General features: G+C 44.9%; 1 protein-coding gene across 3 annotated transcripts in view; it reads left to right on the plus strand.

Annotated features, from left to right (window-relative positions):
• LOC119187446 (synaptotagmin-15) overlaps window positions 1–24,011 on the plus strand; it is a 149,756-nt gene that overhangs the window by 118,224 nt on the left and 7,521 nt on the right. For 2 of the 3 annotated variants that reach the window (XM_075878722.1, XM_075878721.1), the window contains exons 4-7: window positions 208–336; window positions 16,973–17,103; window positions 18,676–18,809; window positions 23,136–23,297. In XM_075878722.1, coding sequence (XP_075734837.1) covers window positions 208–336; window positions 16,973–17,103; window positions 18,676–18,809; window positions 23,136–23,297 — 556 coding nt within the window. The remainder of the gene's footprint in view (window positions 1–207; window positions 337–16,972; window positions 17,104–18,675; window positions 18,810–23,135; window positions 23,298–24,011) is intronic. The other variant, XM_075878723.1, reaches the window with a different exon arrangement.

The raw sequence follows: 24,011 nt of genomic DNA on the forward strand, positions 1-24,011 counted from the left end.
TTTTGGTGATCTCTGGCACTCTATGAGAGCAAGGGCCTCATTCTTTTATGCTGGATGTTTCAGCCTAAGCTTTCTTGACAAACGGTAAAGGCACGGCAGTGCTTTTACATCCTGTGATTTTCTACCCTCTCTCGTTTGCTTATCTGAATGAGTCCTGAAAACCTCTAACTTGTCCGTGTTATTTTGCTCTTTTCTCTATTTGCACAGTCCTGACCAAACACGCTCCTATCAGTTTTGGGTTCAACACAGCTTTTGCCGCTCCCGCGGCCGCCTTTTCATGCATATCTGTGCACCCGGCTTGGACAAACTCGGCGAAGCGCAAAAGCAGTGCCTGCGGTGGGTATGCGTGCGCACCGCTCAATTCTCTAGCCACGTCGCGCACTACAAACAATGGACACATTTAGTTTGGCATACATAACGAGTCCATGTACGCAGCACTGCCACGGGAGAGAACTGCGCAGTACGTAACGCATCGATTCCAGAGATGCGCGCGTGAGCCCGAAAAAAGAACGCGTCATGCGTAAACGTGACGAGGCGGAGCGTACGCGGCGTGACACTCTCGCGATATCTCGATTGAAATAGGAACCAGATAGCGAAATGGCAACGATGGCGTCGAATGCAGAGAGCAACAAAGCCGGCCCAAATTGAGTATATTTTACTTTGAGGGACGATGTTGCGCTTCTGGCGGATGTACAAACCAGCGATCTGTTTAGGCATCTCGAGCAGTGGGAAGTGATTGCTTGGCGCCCCAGGGAAGTCCTGAGAAAACTATTTACAGCGCGCTGTGTGCGAGAGCGCCTGGACCTGTTGCTGTTTTATTTCTAATAACACACGTCTAGTTGAACCAAACGTATCTTGGTACGGTCAATACGGTGAACTAAAAGTGTCGTTGAGCGCTTCGTATGTAGTGTACGCAACTTTTCGTGCCGCGTCCGTAGGCTCGTTACGTACGCCCAACTCAAAGTGTCTAATTTCATGCACTACTTCCCCTTGCTCTTTTTTTTTAGATTGCCATATTCAATTACGCGTGTGAACTAACAGATCAGTATGGCACGCTGCATCTATGCTGCAGGATGCTAGTTGCAGATATTACACGTATTTGTTATGATATATCATGACGGCATGGTTATGGATGCTTACAGCGTTACTCAAAAATCAAAGGTGAACATACGACAAGTTTGTCTCTTTCCAGAACACTACTCCAGTACGTCAAAAGGCAATGCATGCTGATAACAGCGACGGCGCACCAATGCATGGCCGGACATTAACTGCACTTTGCACAGCCTAGGTCAGGTGCACAAACTGCGGGGTGTCATTCGCTCTGGGTGATTTTGACAAAGTTTTCACCTAAACATTGCCTCGTAACGCTTGTGAATGGCTTCATCATTAACCCTTCGCTCTCCATGACCGTCATGTGCCGTAATTTACACTGTACTACATTTATGTCATATAGAAAATAAAGAATAGTCGCTTAATGAAAAGGTTTCGGATTATTTCGAGATTTGAGTCAGCAGCACCGCGTGCACCAAGAATGCAGAATGTAATGATCACCTTTTTTTCGCACCGATAACTTTGCATAAGCAATTGGAATCGCACAGCATTCTCGTTTCATCCCATGTCATCACACCTAAACACATATAACTTGCATGTGTTCGTTGCTGCATGTACATGCATGTACTTGCGCACTACGAGGCTGGTTCAACAGCTTTCGCCGTTTTTCTTGTTGTCTTTGCGTGAAAACTTTCTTTTCCCGAATTTCTAATAAAAAGGGCTCGAGGGAAATGTTGCTGTCTGCTGGATTTAATTCCAAAAAGCAACACACACTTCAGTGTCTATGAGAAATGTAATCAAAAGGGTAGCTCCAGGTCAATTTACGCAATGCGCAGTCCAACATTGAGTGAGGTGTGTTACTTTGTGAGTGCGTGCACAGCCCACTTTCCCTCTCTTTTTCCATCACTCTTCCATCCATTTCTCTAACAACTCTTTCATCCCTTTTTCTATATAGTGTGAGGGTAGCTTACCGGTCCTGACTGAACAACATCCCCATCTTTCCTTTCCCGTTTGTTCCTTGCATCATTCCAAAAAGGTTCTGGGAGCATTTTCACGTTCTGCCCCTATACCAAAACTTGCAAACCTATCCTAGAATGGAACTCGCTATTTCGTATTCAGCCGCCTAACGCCTAGCTACCAGGCCAATATACGCTGCATAATTCAAAAAAGGTGGTTCCGCTGTAGTACTACTAATAGTACTACTGGAACTAAGAGGCAGCTATAAACGTATATCATGGCTTCTGATAAACTATAAAGCTTGCTCCATTTAACTATAGGCATTGTAGAATTACCCTTTGTGCTAATTACGAAGTAAGGCAACACCACTGAGCCGAAATTGAAAATGTTCGCAGGTTTCATGAAAGTGAATGTATATACTGTCACTCATCTGGGTGTCACTGCTGTTCTTTTTGGTCAATTAGAAATCAAAAACTCGTATAGAAGAAGAGCCTCTCGACTCCAACATGAAGTTAGCTAACAGATAGCCCAAAGTCCTCTCTATTGGGCTCCATAGACGGGCTCTTCGGCATCCTAATAGAGATACTTGTCTGTTTGTCTGCCGTATCTGGTTAGCCTCTTTGCGTTTTCTTTTTCTCTCATAGGCAGGCATCCATTTTTTCAATTTATATAACAATGTCCCTTGAACGGTAGTTCTTTCTTTTCTTTCCCCTTGTTGAGTGGTAACTCTCGCAAGAAAGCGCGCATACAACACAGCGGGTGCTGGTGGTGATGCAATTGTAAGAACTCAAATACGTCTTATAGTTCACCTCACCATTAATTATGTTCTTAATGTAATAAAGGTTTCAACAACTGATGCCAGTATGGCATTTTGAGGGCCCCCGCTTCTCAATCGTGGGGCAAACAAGCGGAAAAAATGCGATGCACAGCGTGGTATTTTTCGTCAAAGGCCAGACGTGCACCCCGGTTGTGACAGGTAAAAACGCTGCAAGCAGTCAGCAGCACCTGCTACGACTCACCTGGCTGGAGTTTGAGTCGCCTGGAAAGTGTATAAAACTTCCCTTTTACCTTGACAGCGTGAGATTAGAGCAGCTGCATTAGTATATACTCGTGTGTCTTCTTAAGTAAATGTGGCTTGAAGTTAGCGCATGTCCTCTACATATCCTTCTGTTCTTAGCTCGCTGGACATTTCGAAGACACGTTCATGTTTATGTCAGCCTCTCCGGCTATTATAGGTCGACATCGAGAATGCGTAAGATGGCTGTTTCTAAAATGTGCTGTCTTTGTGCTGTCCAGTATTTTTATATCAGTATCATGTATTTATCGATGCACAACTTGCAGTCACTCTCTAGTGATTTGAAAGACTGGCTCTGGCAGTCTCGTTGAATTTGCAACTATGCTGACCACTGTTTGTAATTGTCTTCCATTGATTTCTCTCAGCTTGCTTCACATAGAGAGAGAAAGACAAAGATTGAGTGAAAAAAAACAGAGAAGAAAATCATCATGTTCGCTACATTGCACTGGGGAAGAAGTAAGCACAAAGTTAAGGAAGAGAAAAAAAAAGAGAATAAAAAACACAAAGTACAAAAAAATGCACGCTCACTCAAACAAAGAATCGTCAATGTCTTTCAGCGAGGCCGGTTGACCGCAGAAACTTCAGCAGCGCCTTCCCTGCTTTCTGGTTGGAAGCTTGAACCCTGCGAAATTGATTGCTTGAAAAGCGGCAGCCATCATTGCGTGCTAACATTGTTCAGAGCCGCTCTCTCAGAGCTTTAAGGAGGACAATGACAAAGGAAGTGTACAATGGTTTCGTCGCTGAAACACTAACAGGTAGCACTGGCTGTCATTTCGACTCTGCAAGCAAAGCTGTTCGTGAATTACTCGTGAAGTCACAGAAGGCAGAAGAATTTTATTGTTTTTGAAGTTGAAGTGACTTCAGATCGTTTCAATTTATGCATTCAGATTACAGCCATATTCTTCGATGAAAAGTTCTAGGGAATGTGCGTGGCAGAGCTGCAGAACTGTTTTTTTTTTGTTCTGTATTCAGTCCATCCTAATAATACTTTTGAAATGGTAGTATGGATGTCATAACACCCAATTACTGTGCTGTGTGCTCGTTTTCATGAGGCTTTTTTTAGAAGCGGAGCAGTTTAAGTCGGCACTAAAACCTTTGGTGTGTACAATGTGTACAAAAAACAATCATTATTGGTAACCGGCATGCACTCTGTTCATTCTGTCTACAGTGAAGCTGTTTAAGTTATCGGTAAGCAGGACTCCGTCATCCAAAACTCCTCAAGGGGGTATCTGCCACTGGGATTGGGCAAACCCCACTACCGTGTTCAGCTTCAGGCGTGAGCGTTAAACGACGACTCCGCTTGGCAAAGTGGAACACGTTAAGCGCGTAAAAGAGAGGAAAAACAGAGGAAGTCATAGAAAGTAAGAGACAGAGAAAATAGAGAGATAAATTCAAAGAGAGAAACAGAGGAAATAAATAATAGTAAGAAAGAGAAAGAAAATGGCTAAGCATGCGCTAAGTCGCGCAAGGCTTGAGACAGTAAAGCTGAAGCAAGGCGATTCTGAAGTCTAACAAAGGAGCCAATAACCTAGAGGCAACCTAAAAACAACTCCTTCTATACCCAGCAACGGCATAGAAGGAACCTATAAAACGACATAAACATATCTAAAAACCTAGCTGCTACCTAGAAGCTACTTAGCATCACCTAGTTAAAAGCCAAACAACTACCTAGAAATAACCTAGCATCTCCAATCTAAATCATAAAAACAACCTTGAAATAGCCTAAAAACAACCCAGAATCACTTAGTTAAAGCCTAGCGACAACTTAAAAGCGACCTAGAATAAACCTACCACCACCTAGCTAAAGCCTAGCAAAAACATAGGAGCAACTTAGAAACAACTTAGCATAACCAGGCTATAGCCTATAGCAACAACCTAGAAGCATCTTAGAAACAGCTTAGAATCACCTACCTAAAGCCTGGTAACAACTTAGAATTAACTTACAGGAACAACTTACCATAAAAGCACACTATAGAACCTATAAAAGCAAACTATAGCCTATAAAAGCACACTATAAAAGCACACTATAAAAGCACACTATAAAAGCACACTATAAAAGCACACTATAACCTATAAAAGCAAACTATAGAAACAACTTAGCATCCCGTAGCTAAAGCCTAGCAACAGCCTACAAGCAACCACATTAGAGATCAGAATCGTCCAGCTTCGCCGCTTAAAGCCTTTAGTAAGTCAGCGCAAGCTTCGCAATTCTTTAGGTGTAGACATATACTCGATGGTCACATGGTCACACCGTTGGTTTCATGGATGAAATGTGCCTGAGTGGGTGCCATTGAGAAAACCATCTTGCGCAAAAGAATTTCGCCCTGTTTCTCATCGCTGCAAGTGCGAGTTGTTCTCAGATTGCTCCAATGTCAGCAGCACGCGCTGTGTAATTGTTAGCTCTGTATTATGCCTACTTATTTATGCTTCTATTTCCTTTTTGAGTTTCGTGACCTAATGGGGCGAGCGAGTGGTCAAGGATGACGTAAGACGACTGACCGGGAAGGCCGCGGCTCTAGCTTTCTGTCGTTATTAACGTTGACTGTAGGATGCTTTAATTGGCGCTATAAGGTTGTTCTCATGAGATACCCAAACCTGATTATATTGACGTGCCTAACTAAAGACTGCACACAGCTTGGGAACTGCGCAGACGGCAATGTTTCACTGCGGCTTCGCTTATATTTCCGGCCACTTGGTATTTATGGACGCGCACCCCAATAAGAGTGCTTTGTATGTACTGCTTTTATCGGAATGAAGCAGATGGGCGTCGAATTCAACATGCCAAACTGCAGAACGTCTTTGCGAAAAAACAACAACAACTGAAGGACATTATTTCTTCTGTTAATTTTTTCATATTGATGTTACGTGTTGCAGACTTCGCGCACACAGTCACACACTTGCGAAAATGTTGCGCATTGGCTTTAATTGCACCGTCGCTGATATGCCTGAGACACCGAATAAAAGACAAGCTTGCTAGCCATCCGCATTGTCTTTTTCAAGTGGTAGACGGCTCACATGTCGTGAAAAATGTTAACAAGACCTCCACTGGCCCCTTAGAAGGAAGCCATGAGGACGTTTCCAACATGCTCGCAATCCATGTTACTCTGTGTCACTCGCTGCAAGCTCCAGACATAGTGCCAATCTTAGTTTCAGTGGTGGCTGAAATATGTTTAGCTATGATGATTTTCGATGGGTTCTTGCTTCGTTCTACAGGTGAAGAGAAGGTTAAAAAATTCTGGCACGTTAAGCCAAATGGGCCTGAAGTCGTCCTTAATCACTGCCGCACTGTAAAATCACCGGCTCTCTTCAACCAAAAATGTGCAGCAATTAAAGCAGCCAATCCGAGAAACAGAACAGGTAGACTTCGTTTACGCGGCAGTACTTAGAGAACGATCTGCTTGTCATCTCATGAAAGCAGTGGCCATGCGAACCGCTGTAGTCATCGTTAATGTATCGTGCTTCTTACTGTTCGCGGTTCCAAGTGGGAGTCTTGTTTGGTGTTGGCGCAGGTGGTTGCGATAACTACTTTTGTTTTCACAAATTTCTCACGTTTAGAGCTTGCCAATAGCATGATGAGGGACATTCGGACTGGGCATGCGACCATGTCGGCTCACTTCGAGTATGCATGGATAGTCATACATGGCAAAGTAAAGGTTGCACTAAAATATATTTGTGTCAGTGCATGGATATCAATAAGTATGAAGCAAGTGAAAGTTGTAAAATTTGCATGGGCCCACCATGAAATTTCGCTGTGAAATGTCAACAAAAATATGTCCTTTGAAAAATCGGAAACCTGTATCAGTGCTTTCAGTGGGCGATACTCAAAGTGTGAGTGTCATCTCTCAAAGTTATTGCAATCTGCCACGCAGCATCAAACCTACGAAGTGGCAAAGTGAAGCGGCTCGCTGAACAACATAGCTGCATGCCTGGTTGTAGCTTTTGCTCTTGTTCAACAGTGTATTCCCGTTCCCGCGATGTCTGTTTGGGAGTTGGAGGATCCGCGAAAAGATGCAGCTGAGGCTGTTTTTACATCATAGCTATTGTGCTTGGCGTTTCCACGGTTCGCGATGTAAACGAATTATCATCGTCATGCCAGCACAGCTACTCAAGCCAAGTTAAGGATAGCTGTTTCTAATTAAGCCAAGTTAATGAGAGACAAGCCTTGTTAAGCCTGGTTGAGCATCATCATCATCAGCCTGACTGCGTCCACTGCAGGACAAAAGCCTCCTCCATGTTCCACCAGTCAACTAGTTGAGCATAGTAATATTTAATTAGCTACGTATAGTTAAACTAATTAAGTTTATTTCTATTTTCTAATAAAGCCTAGTTGAAATTTTGTAGCACCTAGCCATGTTAAGCTTGGCAAGACGAAGTGAGCTAGTCCACATAAAAGCTAATTGAAATAGCTGAGTTCGTGGAAATTATGTTATTTAGCTAATTAATCTTAAGATGACAAGGGATGCACGCTAATCGAGACCAATCCTCGAATGTGCAAATGGGGCCAGTTAAGCTTAATATATTTATTAGGCTAATTAAGAAAAGTACGCTACTGCTAACGATTGCCATTCAAGCTTGATTGATAGCTAGTCAATACTCGTGATTTGTAACATGATCACGTAAACACTTCGTGCATTGACGTGTGAATGCACGTGTGCCTAATCAAGCCAGTACCAGCTGAGTGCTGATCAGCTCTACTGTGCCATAGCCTTGACTGACTCAGTGCAAGCTGCGCAAAACTTTTGTCGTTGTTTATTCAGTCACGGAGAAAATTATTTGAATACGCATAATATTTATGCACGAAACGGTTGAAAATGTTATTTTTGGGTGGTGATGCTGCTGTTTACCATATATTTCTTGGTTCGGTTATCTGGATGCTTTGTCTCACGTGTATATACTCCTCCATATTATTATTGATGTATAACTCTTGCCACTTTGGTTTCACTCTATGGTTGTGCCAAGGGCAAGTGCTTGCTTCCATGCTAATAAAGTAAGAAATTTTATTTTCAGAGGGCCTGAAATATTTATTCAAATGAAAAAATATTTGTTTTTTCAGACTACGCTAACGTATCTTTCAGGCCAGATTCAAAAGCAGATGTCTCTTTAACACCATGCTATGAATTGTGTTCTGAATCTGCATTTTAGTACACCACGGTAGATCAGTGAATAAGATGCTCGGCTACTGACCCAAAGGTCACGAGTTCGATCACGGCCGCAGCGTCTGCATTTCGCTGAAGGTGAAATTCTAGAAGCCCGTGTACTTTGCGGTGTCAGTTCCCGTTTAAAGACCACCCGACCGTTGAAATTTTCGGAGCTCCCCACTACGGCGTCTCTCATAATCATTTCATGGTATTGAGACGTCAAACCCCAGATATTAATGCGCATATTTAGGGTGTACAAAAAGTTAGAGCATCTTTACGAGATATCACGTTTTCTCAACAGCTAAAAAGCGTAATTTCTAAAGTGATCTGTCTCGAGAACGGTGCTTGCTGCTTGCGCTCTGTGCGCGTTTTGAACAAGCTTACAGCGATACATCAAGTAAATAGTCTAAATGCTTTCTTTACGCCGCCACAAGAACTAAATTAAATCGCATGTGCGTTTTTTTTGTATGCTCCTATCTGGCATTTAAGCAATCTCTTTTTGTTTGCCTTTGGCTCTGGCACTAAGACGTCACGCTTGCCTAACCACGTGGCTGCATTGCACATATGTTCTTTCCTATAGTCATAACGTCAGCGGTCAAGGAACAACACAAATGTTACACACAGGAAAGGAAAGAGCAGCGCAAAAATAAACTGTACGGGCAGGATGAACATAATGTCTCGCACGTAAATTTAACGAGAGTGTTCCAATGCTTCAAGTGCCTTCGCTGTAAGAGAAGATGCATAAACTTCGCACCACACCATCCAGACACTTTACATAGGATGATACAAACAAAAAAGTGCATTTGTAAGCCTTGAATTCGACTTGTCAGTCACGTTTGCCTACTATCGTCATAGCGCACGTACGGGCGCACAGTTGGACCTGAACGATTTCCTTCCGCACCCTCGAAGCGAAAATGTATCGCGAAAGCCACAGTGAAACGTTGCTTCACGTTGGTTTTGACGAACTGAGGGCTCGATTCCGGCTACAGCTGTCGCATTTTGATGGAGGCGAAACTCTAGAGGTCCATGTACTGGGCTATGTCAGTGCACGTTAAAGAGGCCCCGCAACACTTTTTCAGCATGCTCAAAAAGCACTGCCAATCGGTAGTCGAAGCTCCCAAGAACACGCGAGTCAAACATTATAGCGTCTTGAATTGAAATATGACACTCATTCAGAGAGAAATCGCTTCCTCTTGTCTCTACAAATGATGCCATATACCCAAATCACAACGCCATATACCCACGTACTCGGCCATTGGCTGATTTTAGCATTGTGACGTCCATAGTTCCAGTGAGTGCGACACGTGCCCGCGCTCCCGCTCTTGTTCACCCTGAAAATAAGCGCTGCGCGTTCGAAGAACAAATGAAAAGAAAGTGCTCAAGGTCATGACACACGCTGATAAAGGGGCGCATCTTCTTGTCCCTTTCTCATCGCCCTCCTTGCGTAGCTTTTCAGCGCGCTCGCAGGTATACGAAAGGTGCGAGGAAGCACTTGAAGCGTGCTAAAGATAACTCTGTTCGCACATGATGGATTCTAAAATTATTTGAGGCACTTTATTTGCGAGGCAGTAAGCTTTACGATAAAGCCATTCTATCATTACTTGAAAAAAGTGTTGTAAGGCCACCTTAAAGAACACCAGATGGTCAAATTTCTCAGAGCCCTCGGCTATGGCGTCTCTCATAATAATATTATAGTTTGGAATATCTATAACTCCAAATAATATTGTATTACCAATTTCGACGAACTGTAGCACTAGAATTGTTTTCCGTGATGTGCAGCATGAAGAACTTGCATCTCGAGCATTGTATCACGACAAGCTTGCTTTAGAGGCTTCACATGCAGCTCTGAAAGTGAAGGTGCAGTTTTCATGGACACTTTGCTCAAGTGCGAAGCGCACGTCTCTAGGCTAGGAGACTTCGTGTAGCTTCCGCTTTCAGAGCACTGTAAGCATGTTGATATTGCTACGTGCCAGTGCATGGAGCTGAAGAAGACGAAGGAGACAGACTGGCGCGAGCTAATCTGTGTGGCTGGCACTGGAACTGATGGGAGATGCGTCTGCTTTTAGCTTGTTGGAACCGGCAGCATTCTTGAATGATCGCATCAACAGATGACACATTGTTGAATACCAACAAGTTGAACGCATCGTCGGCGATACCCTTTAGGATATGCGCAACTTTTTCAGGTTCAGACATATTTTCGTCAGCTTGGCGGCATAGTGAAAGGACAGCCTGAATAAAACCGATGTAGGGCTCCGTGGAAGATTGTGCGCGAGTCGACAACTCATTTTTCGCAGCTTCACGACGACCAGAGATGTTGCCAAAAAGCTCACGGATCTTTGCCTTGAAGCTGTCCCAGCTTGTTATGTCATGCTCGTGGTTATCAAACCAAACACGAGGGGTTCCGTCGAGATAAAAGATGACGTTTGCGAGCATAAGAGTGGGATCCCACCTGTAAGTGGCGCTTGGGCGTTCGTAGAGGCGTAGCCACTGGTCGACGTCGGAACCCTCGCTGCCCGAGAACACGCCGGGGTCTTTGAGCGTGGGAAGCGTCACGAAAGTTGTTGCGGGCGCTGGGTTGACAGGTCGGGCAGAAGGGGGAGCGACCGGAGAGAATGTAGCCGAGTCTTGGGTGGTCATGTTGTAAGCCGCTAGGGAGCGTCCGCTTCGGAGTTCCGTGGCGAGGACGGGGATCGCACAACTCCACCAAATATGTTACGGTAAGGAGACTGACTCAGAGGGGTTGTCACCGATGTATTTTCAGCCGGTTAGGCGAGCAGCGCCAGCCACACAGATTAGCTCGCGCCAGTCTGTCTCCTTCGTCTTCTTCAGCTCCATGCACTGGCACGTAGCATGGTGACCCGGACGTGCTGGCTCAGAAACATCATGGCCATGATTGCGTTATTGCATACGCCAGCCGCCTCCTATCCGCCCCTGAACGTAACTATTCGATAACAGAGCGTGAGTGCTTGGCTCTTGTATGGGCGGTGGCGAAATTTCTACCTTGCCTATACGGACGCCCATTTTCGGTAGTTACCGACCACCACGCACTCTGCTGGCTCAACTCTCTGAAAGATCCACCAGGCCACCTTGGTCGCTGGGCTTTGCGCCTGCAAGAGTTTTCCTATTCGGTGGTCTACAAATCTGGCCACCTACACCGTGATGCCGATTGCCTCTCCCGGTACCCTGTCGACGATCCTGAGGACACTGACGAGCCCACGGAGAACTCTATATTGTCAGTGTCCGACTTTCTTAGTATTGGGGAAGAACAGAAGCGCGATCCAAAGCTGCTTGACATCATCAGCCGTATGGAATCCTCCACAAATGATACTTCCGTCCGCTACTTTGTCATTCAAAAGGGTGTCCTATACCATCGCAATTTCCGACCAGACGGGCCCGACCTTCTCATTGCTGTGCCTAAGCATTTGCGCCGCTGTGTTCTCACCGAACTTCACGACGCTCCCACGGCTGGGCACCTTGGCGTATCCCGCACGTACGAGCGCGTCCGGCGCCGTTTTTTTTTTTTGGCCAGGCCTTGCTCGTTCGGTACGCCGATACGTTGCCACGTGTGACATATGCCAACGTCGTAAAACACCGCCACTGCTACCCGATGGCCATCTTCAACCAATTGACCTACCCGCGAAACCATTTTACCGTGTTGGGTTAGACCTACTTGGTCCTTTTCCCACATCAACATTGGGAAACAAATGGATAGCCGTTATTACAGACTACGCTACACGCTACGCTATTACGCGAGCTCTACCGACCAGCTGTGCAACCGACGTCGCTGACTTCTTGTTACGGGACGTTATATTGATTCACGGTGCTCCGAGACAGCTTCTCACAGACCGTGGCCGTACATTTCTATCCTAAGTCATCGCCGACATTCTGCGTTCTTGTTCCACGCAACACACACTGACAACCGCTTACCACCCTCAAACAAACGGCCTCACGGAACGATTTAACGGCACTTTAACAAATATGCTCGCTATGTACGTGTCGCCCGACCACCGAGACTGCGACCTTGCCTTATCCTACGCAACTTTCGCGTATAATTCATCCCGTCACGACACAGCGGGCTTTTCGCCGTTCTACTTGTTGTACGGAAGAGAGCCGACTTTACCACTGGACACGGTCATCTCAGCTCACACCTCTTCCACCAGCGGGCATGCCCGCGACGCGATTGCGCGAGCCGATCATGCCCCTCAGCTCGCTCGCGCTCGGCTGATGGCGTCGCAAACCAACCAATGCCGTCGGTACGATGCGGAACATAGAGACGTACATTTCGCTCCCGGTACCCTCGTTTTACTCTGGTCCCCTCATCGTCTGCTGGGCCTATCCGAAAAACTTCTGTCTCATTACACGGGACCCTACCGTATATTGCGTCAAGTAACACCTGTCACCTACGAGATCAGCCCCATCTGTCCATCATCATCTACTATGCGGCCCAGTGATATCGTACACGTCTCGCGGATCAAGCCCTACAATAATGCGTCAGATAACGACCTTTAAAGCACCGGGACGGTGCCTCCGCCGCCGGGGGTCATGCTACGTGCCAGTGCATGGGGGTCATACTACGTGCCAGTGCAGGGGGGTCATGCTACGTGCCAGTACAATATTAACGTACTTGACGTCCAGTACGTCGCTGAAAGGTGGCTATAGCGTGGTTTCATGTATTCGCGCTAGTATACAGCAACTTAAGGTGGAGGAGACGAGTGTTGCATTTGACAGCGGCGATCCCTGAGCCTTTCAGTGTGTACAGTTGCGTCAGAAGTTCACAACTGCACTGGGAAAAGGATGGCGAACGCGGGAAATGTTGCAATGGCAGTACGCATTTTGAATATTCCCTATTCACTTATTATCTTTTAAAGAATTCTCGCTGTGTCATCAACTCCTATGGTTTCGTCAGTCATGGCAAAGCAATTACGAATGTTCCATTTGCGTGATAAGCCTTTGTGCCACTTTTTTACTTCTGATAACTGTAGCAGAAAATTGCTGCTAAACATGAAAATGTAGGGCTCCCCCTTGCCGATACCCATTTTGTTATTTGCCCTTTGTTAAGTTCGTTTTCCTCTCTAGAGTAGTAAACTAAATAGACACGCTATGTCTACATAAAGAGAGAAAAAAATGTAAGGCTCAAACAAGCAAAATGAGGACGACAACCGGTGGCGTAGCCAGGGAGGGGGTGGGGAGCACACCGAGCACGGGTCCCTACCGAAACGTCGTTCTGCTATTGGGTACAAAGCACGAGGTGGCACTCGAACACACATGTCTGCGAGGTCCCATCTTTAGATCAAGAACGTGTCCCCACCCAAAACAAATTTCTGCGCACGCCGTTGACGGCAACTATACCTATAGGATCGAGCACGAAGTAAAATAACTTTCGCTCCTTCACTGGATCGGTGAGGGCTCATATGCGCCATGTCCATGCCAATAGACCTCACATTAGTCTGCCACATAAACGATCATCTGCCAGGGTTTGCGTACGTTTTATATGTGCTTTTTTATAGAGTACGTGCAAACATTACAATATGATTATGAGGAATGCTGTAACGGGGAACTTCGGATCAATTTTTACTACCTAATTGGTGTTGTTTACCGTGCATATAAATACATGGGATTAATTGTGGTACGCCTTCACTAAAATGGGACCACCATGAATCAAATCTACATCGTTGGGCTTAGCAATGCAGTAACTTAGCCACAAACCACGGCGGGCATGCCCTATTTACCATTTGTGTATTATGGGCGACACGTCGTGCACGAAAATGGGGTAAACGGTACACGTGAGAAGCCCACTCCTTTTTCGAAAAAAAAAAAATCATAGGATGGTGGCTGAATAAAACTTTACTGCGTGCCTTGCGTGTTTTTAACAGTAAACATTATCAGTATTCGAAGTAGCACTTCATAAAGCTGCAAATTTTGCTTTGTAGGATAACGCCATGCTTGCCACAAGTACGAGTGATTTCAGTACGTGCAAAAGTTCAGTTCATGATAGCATTTGTGTTGATTTCACAATCTAAGGGTTTTTTTTTTGTATCTGTTACATCATCAGTATAACAGCAGCTGCGCTCGTCACGGCAAGTTCTTGAGGCGGAAGTCTTAATGCCTCATCGATAGCGACAAGTGACCTTCGGCGTCAAACATGATTGATTGATTGATTGATTTATATGTGGGGTTTAACGTCCCGAAACCACCATTTGATTATGAGAGACGCCGTAGTGGAGGGCTCCGGAAATTTTGACCACCTGGGGTTCTTTAACGTGCACCCAAATCTGACCACACGGGCCTACAACATTTCCGCCTCCATCGGAAATGCAGCCGCTGCAGCCAGGAATCAATTCCGTGACCTGCGGGTCAGCAGCCGAGTACCTTAGCCACTAGATCACCACGGCGGGGCGGCGTCAAACACGAGTGATGCGAAAAATTCTAATATGACGTCGCAAGTCACGAAAATCTGTTACATCACCCTTAAATCATATAATGACATCATTACGTGACCGAGTCTTGGCCAAAGGTGCGGCACTCCTGGATGCACCGCAAAACCATGGGCACACCGAAAAGCTTTCAACGCCTTCAAACCTGAAGGCAGGGCAAAACCCCGTAGGGAGCAGGAACCTCCGGGGAGGACGGGGTGAGGGCTACGAATACGACTGAGACGAGATGGATTTCACCTTTGAGTCGTCTTAGGCAAATGTATAAGGTACCGACTTCTTAGCTCACAGCGCATTGACAATTTAGTGCAACTGTTAAGCGTGTCAGTCATAATCTAAGGCAGCGCAAAAAAACAGACACCAAACGAGCGAGAGAACGAGGACACAGCGCATTTTTTCAACTAAAGATTATTAAATTGGGACCACGGTACAAGAATACTTATGATTTAAATGTCGTGGTTATAGATCCAAAGCTACGCTGATAATGAGCTGAGATGTACTACAAGGCGTATTACCTGTTTATTGAAAGGCATATAACTGAAAACATCAAAGTGTATTTTACATTATTCACCTGTGCCACATAAATACGACACTTCAGTTGATTAATTGTGCTCTGTGGTTTACCACTGCTGCAACGTTTGCCGAGCCAACGCCTCCTCTATAATATCAATGCCAGCCAGATGCGCCCAATCCAACTGTTCACCACCCTTTCCTTTAGCCCTATCCTGCTCTCTCGCATCGCCGAGCCTTCGCGTGTGATTTGCCGTCATGAGGAAGAGTAACCCCTCATGCAGTGCCTCATGGTAGAAATCATGTAAAGTAATTTTTTGTTCAGTTATGTACAGATCCGTGGGGCAGCGTCTTGCATACCTCGTGTTAACCTTATTGGCAGTCACGCTTATGTGATTCTTAAAGAGAAAAGAAGAGAAAAGTGAGCCCCGTAACTGTCTGCATCAGAGTGCAAACACTAGCTTACGAGAGATGGGGGTAAGAAGGGATTAAAAGGATAGGATTAAATGTATAAAAATTGAGAGGAGGAAGGATATAGTGTGTTGCAGGGACAGCGACATCCAGAAGCGAGGAGAAGATAGGAAAGATGGACACGGTCCCAGGAGTCCGAGGACGGGGCACCCCTCAGTGAGAGCTCTTGTCGGCGGCAGGAGATGGCGTAGGCGAGCCAGTCGGCCAGAGCTGCGCTGTCATCGGAGATCGCAGGGGCACAACCGGTCGGCACGAAATCTAGAGAGCGAGTCGGCAGTTACTCTGGCTCTGTGAAAGATACGGTGTTTGTAGATAGCGTGTCGCCGTTGGTGGCGATATGCGCGCAACCAACAGGGAAGCGTCACTGCAACGTTTCTGCATGCGCTGCTCTGTAACGCGGCGGGGGCATTCTCTCGAGCCACAAAGCAGCAGCATGGAGGAACGAATCTGACACATGGATTGTATTGGAGTGGTAAACACGTCTATCGCATCTTCAAGGAAAAGCGCTCGGACGCACGTGTGACCCCAGCAGTGAGACCGCTCATAGCGCTGCATCACGACCACTCCCTGAACTAAGGCGGACCATTGGCTCCTTTTGAGAAGCGCGTGTTTGCACTGGCATTGAAATAAAGGAGGAGTTCGCCCAGCTATCGCTGTCATAGGAAGCCCGAAAGATGGACTGGGGATTTATGTGCATTGAATGCCAGAAGTTCAGAAAGAACTGTGTTGCGTATAAATTCTCTCTACTCAGTCAACTTTTTGTTTTCTTTGCAGCCCAGGAAAAGAAAAGATATGCGGTGAAATGTGCTCGCGCGCTTCTTTGAAGGAGACACATTATATTTCTTTGTTTGTTTCTTTAATAGTTTATTAAGAACAATTATAGGATTGTCGAATGAGACATGGCAAAAGGCAAACATTGACTCACTGGGCCATGCCACCCATTCAGCAGCATCAGAAAAAGACATTCACAAATACAAAGGGTAAATGAAAATCTACACCTCAGATCAATATTACACAGTCATATAGCACTAAAAAATATAGCGCGTAATCGCACAAGCGCATGCAGCTTCGATTCGAACAGTAAAGCGCTAGGCGTATTCCTGTCTCAATGGATCAGCTGAAGATGCCCTCGGATGGAAATGCCTCTTTATGTCACTTTTCATTATCCTGATTCATTCTATATACGGTTAACACACGCTTGTAAAAACAAGCGTGTGTTACAGTCTTGTACAGTAACGTTACGTCTTGTACAGTAACGTGGTCGCTAAACGTGCATTTATTCAGTGCACTGTGATCTGTGTCCGCGGAACACTCACGCTGACTTCCCTTTGTGCACACAGTTACAGCTGGTCTGATGATGAAGACGCTACGGTACCAAGATGCACAAATGGCAGGTTATGGTTCAGCTTAAACTACAAGTCCGAAAGTGAGGAGCTCAACGTGAACATCATAAAGGCCAAATATCTACCAGGTGAGCAATATTTTAGAATGAAATGAAAATAACGGAGCTATCATCGTCTTGCGATCAACAGTGACTGCATGCTGCCTTCTGCATTGTTGCAATTGTTGTTGTGGCCCGGTACGCTAATTGGCACCTTGCTGGACTGAATACAACATGAAGTTTAACCTCTCATGCCAATCACACACACACACACACACACACACACACACACACACACATATATATATATATATATATATATATATATATATATATATATATATATATATATATATATATATATATATATGTGTGTGTGTGTGTGTGTGTGTGTGTGTGTGTGTGTGTGTGTTGTGTGTGTGTGTGTGTGTGTACGCTCAAGAGGAAATGAAAGAAATGAAAGGCAACGAGGGAAACTATACATGCATCTGGTTTGCTAACCTGCACTCGGGGAAGTGGTGAGCGTATTCAAATAAAAGGAAGAGAGGAGAGGTAAGAGAGCACCGTCAGGGTACATTTGCGCCTGTCCAATGCACGCTTATAAGCAGTCACTCAGTCCTATAAGCTTTAAGAAACACAGCAATGCCTACGTAGCTTTGCTGGCCTGCGACGCGTAGAGCTATGAACTGCGGATTTTTTTTCGGGAAAAAGGGCTATTAGCTAATTTGTTTTACGCTACGTGTAGCACGTTGCGTTCACTCACAAAGGCGGCAGAGTAAAGTTGCATCCCGGTGGAAGAGGTCCCATATGCTAAAAACGTGACATATCTGATATATTATTGCAATAATGGTTATATGGGCACTCAGCTGGATTTTGCGCCGGTGTCGCCGTCATTCACCATATATGTATACGTATCTATATAAATGAAAGCGCAAGAAAGAAAAATTAGGTCCTGAATATGACTCCGATGCGCGGAATCGAACGTCGGACCTCTGAATTGTGAGTGCGAGGCGTTAGACACTGAGCAACGAAGGAGCACCTCCTTGAACGTCCAAGTGGCAAGCTATTTATATCAACCACTTACCGCTGGTGACGGGCATCTCGGAAAGAGCTATCGTGTTTTCAGCATTGCCAAGGAGATGGCGCAATGAGCGCACGTCGCGAAATCATCACGACGCGGCGCCACGCGCTCTCATCTCCTACGCGTACTTTGCCCCGCGTAGAGGGGGCAGAATTGACGTTCACGTGTGGGCTTGCTTATCTCGTGGGGAGATTATCGTACGCGTTCGGATTTCACCGGAACGATTCTGTTGTAGTTACCAGGTGCACAAAGGTCACTGCAATCGTTGCACAGTCTCTGTTTGTGAAAAGGTCGCGCATTTCAGACACAGCGAAGTAACAACTGAGACGCTTATTCGCTTTCATCTGTACCTGCGAGTACGTTTCGTGCGTCATTTCTGCGTGAGAAACACGGAGAATATTTAGATCTGTTTGCCATTTTGCGCGTGACCTTCAAATTGGTTGCTATCGTGTTCATTGCTTCGCCTTAGTGGCAAAACTGTGACTTACGTATTATCGTCAGGAAATTTCAGCTGCCCGTTCCTGACGACACCTCCTCCCACCCTCTTCATCATGATATTTTTTTCTCACGTACTGTCGCAGGTCGTGGCCTCACAAACACTCCTCGAGATCCATTTGTCCGGGCCTACTTGTTGCCAGATGAAGATACTTTCCAGCAGAGCACCGTGAAGACGCGGACGTTGGCACCAAAATTTAACGAAACCCTCACATTCAAGGTATGTTTGCCAGCTCAAGAAGGAGTGTGACAATCATCATCAGCCATGCTTTTACTTTAGCATGGCTGCTTGCAGATGCAGTGTCGTCAAAAAGGATTTTTCTTGAACTTTAAAACTTCCGTGTAAATAGTAAAACTGCGTCAGCGACTTCCGTTTCTGATGTGTTCCGCCAAAGTGTCAAACATGCGAAAATCCTTAAAGGGCAAATATCTTATTAAGATGATCAGCATTTCTGTTAATAGCTCGCGTCGACAGTGCCGGAACGCTCACTGTTTGCTTTATTTCTTTTTGTTCAAAAGTCATTTCTATTGTAGAGCATTCTCGTAGGCTCGCCTGCGTCGCGTATATGTACATAAAGCAAAGAACAGAAGAACGGATTCTTGACATCACGCTAGTGAAACGACAAAGATAGATACGTCTTTGAAAAGCTTGACATCTAACAAACGACGCATATATAGGTTGTTATAGTCATGAGAAATAAAATAACACTCAGCGATCACATCATCGAAATGCAGGCAGCGTGTTTAAAGTACACCTCAACTCATTATACATAGCCTTTAAAAGGGAAAACACGATCACGACGAGCATTGGACCTTCGAGCAACATGTTCGAACCCGGTGGCGTTGTTCTGCAGTGCGCGTTCAGCTTTTCTGTAAGTTGCTTGTGCTATGAGACACCACGCAGAGCTTCGAAATTATGTGAGCGAATGTCATGCTCTCAAAACGTTTTTGTAGCAACAACTCATTCAACTTCAAAAGGTTAAAATAGTATCTTAAGTGTTGAAATTTTTATGACTTTTTTAAACAAGGCAAACGCCTTTTGTCAAAATTTTTAAAATAAAAATAAAATAGTCTGCTTACGTACAACATTCAAGCTAAATAACTTTGTATTGGTGTATACTTTATTGTGGTAAAAATAAACAGCCTTCGCATCTTCCAAATAACACAGGAAACCCTGATGATAAAGCAGAGGCACCCTTACCTCACCTGCATTGTGCTTGTCTTGTATTCGACACTGCTGACGTGTGCCAAGGTGTACGTCATACTGACGAGTAAATGCCTCAACACGAGGCTTACAAAGCACAATTATCACTGCTCTAAGATGGAGGCAGACCATCTTGCCTTACACTGCATGGACTGCGGCTGCGGACCTGCGTTAGCAAAAATGAAGGGAAGGAGCAAGAAAAAAAATGGCCGCGTATCTCCATACTTCCCTGCAAAAGATGTCGAAAGACGATAGTCTTGTGTCTGGAGGCGTTGCTTGACATAATGCGCCATCTCGCAGTAATGTGCAGAAACGAAGGTTTTTTTTAGAACGTAGCGCCACTGGCCGTTGAACGTAGAGCCACTGGCTCTACGTTCAGTGGCTCTACGTAGAGCCACTGAACGTAGAGCCACTGGCCGTGTTTACTAAAACGGCCCGGCAGCGCCGGGCCGTTTTAGTAAACACCCCTGCGTTTTTTAGTGAAACGTAGAAAAAGCGAGCTTTTTGTTCATAGCATCGCATTGTCAGCGCAGGGTAAGGAACTCTCCGGTCTTTGTAATTACTTCTCTATTCATTTTCTAAATAAAAGGACACACTGCTTAACACTTATATTGAAGTTGCGCCTCAAATATGCCTAATATTTGCTTTTTCATTAACAAGTACGAACGCAGCCACCAGATAAAGATGCGTGGGATTCGAGTATGGGCTTAAACTTTTGCTGCGTGACTGAACAAATGGACAGACAGACATACAGACAGACACACAAACAGACCAACATATTTGGGTTGCAGTATACAAAGAAAGGCTGCCGTCTTTAAACGGGAAATTAGCGCAGGGAATTGTATAAGTGGCGGAAGTTTTTGAGAGGAAGGAAGCGGCTTAAGTTGCCCTCCGATTACTTTATCTCTAAAAGAAAAAGAAGTTTTTCACTTATGAACACATGACAATGTTATGTATTCCCATGTTTAGTGCTGTGTGATGCCTCTGCTTATGCAACTTCATTGCTTCTGTTTGATCTGATGCCCTTGGTATTGATATTTGCTAGAGGCCTTGGCCACGTGTAAAGAGACGCATGCGTAGAAAATATTTACTTTAAGCGATTTTCTTGTTCGATTAAAGTAAGTTAAAGTTCAGTGCTTGTGTTGTCCCCTTGTCTTCGTGTTCATTGTTTCCCCGGGGGTGCGCTGCCACATGTCATAATGTATTTTTAAGTTGTTCTGATAATGGGGCAAATGTAAGAAAAAAGTTTATTTGAAGTATTGAGAGTTAAATGAAAAAAAAACAATTTTATTTATATTTTTGTTCAAAAAGACGAAAAATGCCTTACTACACAAAATAATTAATAGCAACCAACCCAGTAGTCGTCACACACATAAGCTTTTCGATGTTTTTTTCGTTCGTTTTGTTAGTTCACATGGTTATTTTGACCCATCATCTGTTTCTCTAACGGCAGAATACTGTCGACGACGTTTGATCTCACTCGATCATATCGCAGTGTTGCACCTTGGTGGTATGCCAAATGACATTAAAAACATTTATTCTGTTTATGCAGACCTTGCTGAAACTTAGAACAGTTTCAAAATTGGTATCTCAGAGGGTTTTCATTTTTAGCCATTGTGTTCTTTACGAGTGCCACAATTCCTCTGCATTTTTAAAACATTTACTCATAATCGCGCTTTGTCGAAGCTCCAAAGAAATCAGAGCGTAGTAACCGTTAGTCTTTATGCATGACTGCTGCAGGTCTAGTTTCAGTTATTAACAGAAGCATGCCGATTTCATTTTACAGCAAAAACTTTTATCAGATCAAAACACTGGTCACGCATGGCGCCATAGTGGTCCGCTGTCACCACCGGTGCCCGTAACCACTATTGAACGAAATAAGAAAACTCTGTACATAAAAAAACACCGAGGACTCAGTGGGTTTGAACCCAGGTCCCCTGCTTGTCAGACTACTAGTATACCACTGAGCCACGCCGGTGTCCCGACAGCCAGACAGGCTTTATGTCGGAATCGCGTTACTATGAGTAATAAAGAGTTTAAGGACAGCAAAGGAACAACCAGGCGTCACACAATGCTAATAGCGTAACGAGTGGGTCGTCCAGTGCTCCTACCCATTACAACAGCTTGTTCTTGATCACCTTAAAACTCTGGCGCCTACCCACTTCAGGCATAATTCCTCATTGTCATCAGCCATGAACAATTGGCACAAAATTTCTGGAAAGTGTTTAGCGGATACTGCGCTTCTCCGAAGAATGACGAAGAATAGCATTGTGAATGCCGGCTTCCTACTCATATTATATGGCTATTTATGGCGTAGTGGGTACCCAAAAAGTGTGCTTGTAGCAGTTACCAAAAGAGTCTTTAGAAGAGGCTCTGAAAAGTCGCGCTTCCTGCTTTCATTGTGACTGTGCCGCGCGTTCCGCGCAGGCTTGGCGTTTTTTTTTTTTGTCTACTTGGTTTTCTAAGCAGCTTGTTTGACTTTGTGAACACAAAAATATACTTTGCCGCCACAAGCGAATCAACAATAGTACAACCAGAAAGAAGTGTACATGTGCATTTATTTCTAGTTTTTGTTTTGTGTACAAGACACACAAGGAGACGTGGTTCTGCAGAATCACGTCTATGCGCCTCTCGCACACACAAGGCAAGTGGAAGAGGTAAATGCCGTCTGTGTTAAAAATAATGCACCAAGTGCCTTTAGGTAGCAAGACTACTTCTTAAAAGCCTACCAAGCTAAAAAAACCACCAGTTTCGGTTTTAAAAATTCACTTGAGGCTCAGGCTGTGCATGGCATGAGAAAAATAAGGGCATGGATGTTCGTCAGTTGTTCTCGAAACCTGGTCGTATTAGCTCTATCCAAATGTGGGAAGATGTGTGGGGCCCTCGATACGGTTAAGACAAAACTTTGCACTCCGAACAGGTAACAAACTATATTTAAACATTATTTTTATGATTTTACCGTATACCCTAAATGCTACACTGAGAGAAATGGTCATTGTGAAATTGTATACAGGCGGTGAAGGTTTCGGGAGATTGAAGTTGCCCGAGCCGCAGTTTTCGAAGCGGGCCCGACGTTTAGAAACCCGTCCAGCTCCTTGTTCAGGGGGTGACAATATTCGTTGCGAGAAGCGCCATCGTTTGTTATCCTTTCACCCCGGCTCCTCCTTTCATTGCATCGCCAAGGCCCTGTTATAGTATAGTGACCAATGTTCCCAACTGGGTTCCAAAGGGCGTTCTGGGCTGGATCCAACTTGGGAGCCAAAATGAGGCTGGAGCCATTTCAGCTCCTATAAGTTTCACACGGCAGTATGAAACTCTATGGATGTATCCTTTCTTGCGCAGATTTCGGAGGACGAAGTCCGCGCACGATCACTGCGGTTGTCCGTCTACGACATCGACCGCAAGAAAGTGCGCCACTGCTTGGGCCACGTCACGCTGCAATTGGAGAAGGAACCGCTCGCTCCGGACAAAGTCATCTGGATGGACCTGGACAATGTGCCCAAAGTACGTTGGAGCCGTGGCGCGCTCGTATAGGCACCGCGACGCGTCCCGTAATTGGTCGTTCTCAGAGCCTGCGTTATCTCTGAATGTTGGGGCTATCACATGCAGCGCAAGCTTCCCATCGACTAGAATGTTACAATGCACGCATTTGACTATAAATCCTCTTTATGGACTTATAATCAGTTGAAGGGCACTGCACTCGGCGGTGAGATGTAGGCTACTCGCATTAAAAAGAAAGACTTATAAAATTACCTCGCCTATATGTATTAAAATTATGCTTGCTAACCTAATTAAATGTACTTTCTTGAGCATTCGTAGCATTACTGTACTCTTTCTACTAGGGTGAAATGCAGCAGACGTGATTAAGTCCCTAAAGAAAGTGACTAAAATATGTGAACACAAAAGTTCATTCGATGGCGCCTTTTTGAAAGGTCCGCTAAAAAAAACTGTGAAATATAGAGCACAGACTGGGACTTTGTGACCTTGTTTCGTTTTGTTTTCTCTGCCTGCAGTTATTCTACTTCGCAATTCGTAATGACCAAGTAGTTTTAATTTATGCAGGCCACAGAATGTGTAATCATATTTTATTAAGTAGCGCCGCCAGGCTGAAGATTGTAACATGCATCATGCACCACATATGATAAATATTGGTAAATTTCACATTTTCGTGGGCATTCATGTCAATTAAAGGATGCGCGAATGGACTCGAAATCGTCT

Source organism: Rhipicephalus microplus, chromosome X, assembly GCF_043290135.1.
Source record: "Rhipicephalus microplus isolate Deutch F79 chromosome X, USDA_Rmic, whole genome shotgun sequence".
Taxonomy (NCBI): domain Eukaryota; kingdom Metazoa; phylum Arthropoda; class Arachnida; order Ixodida; family Ixodidae; genus Rhipicephalus; species Rhipicephalus microplus.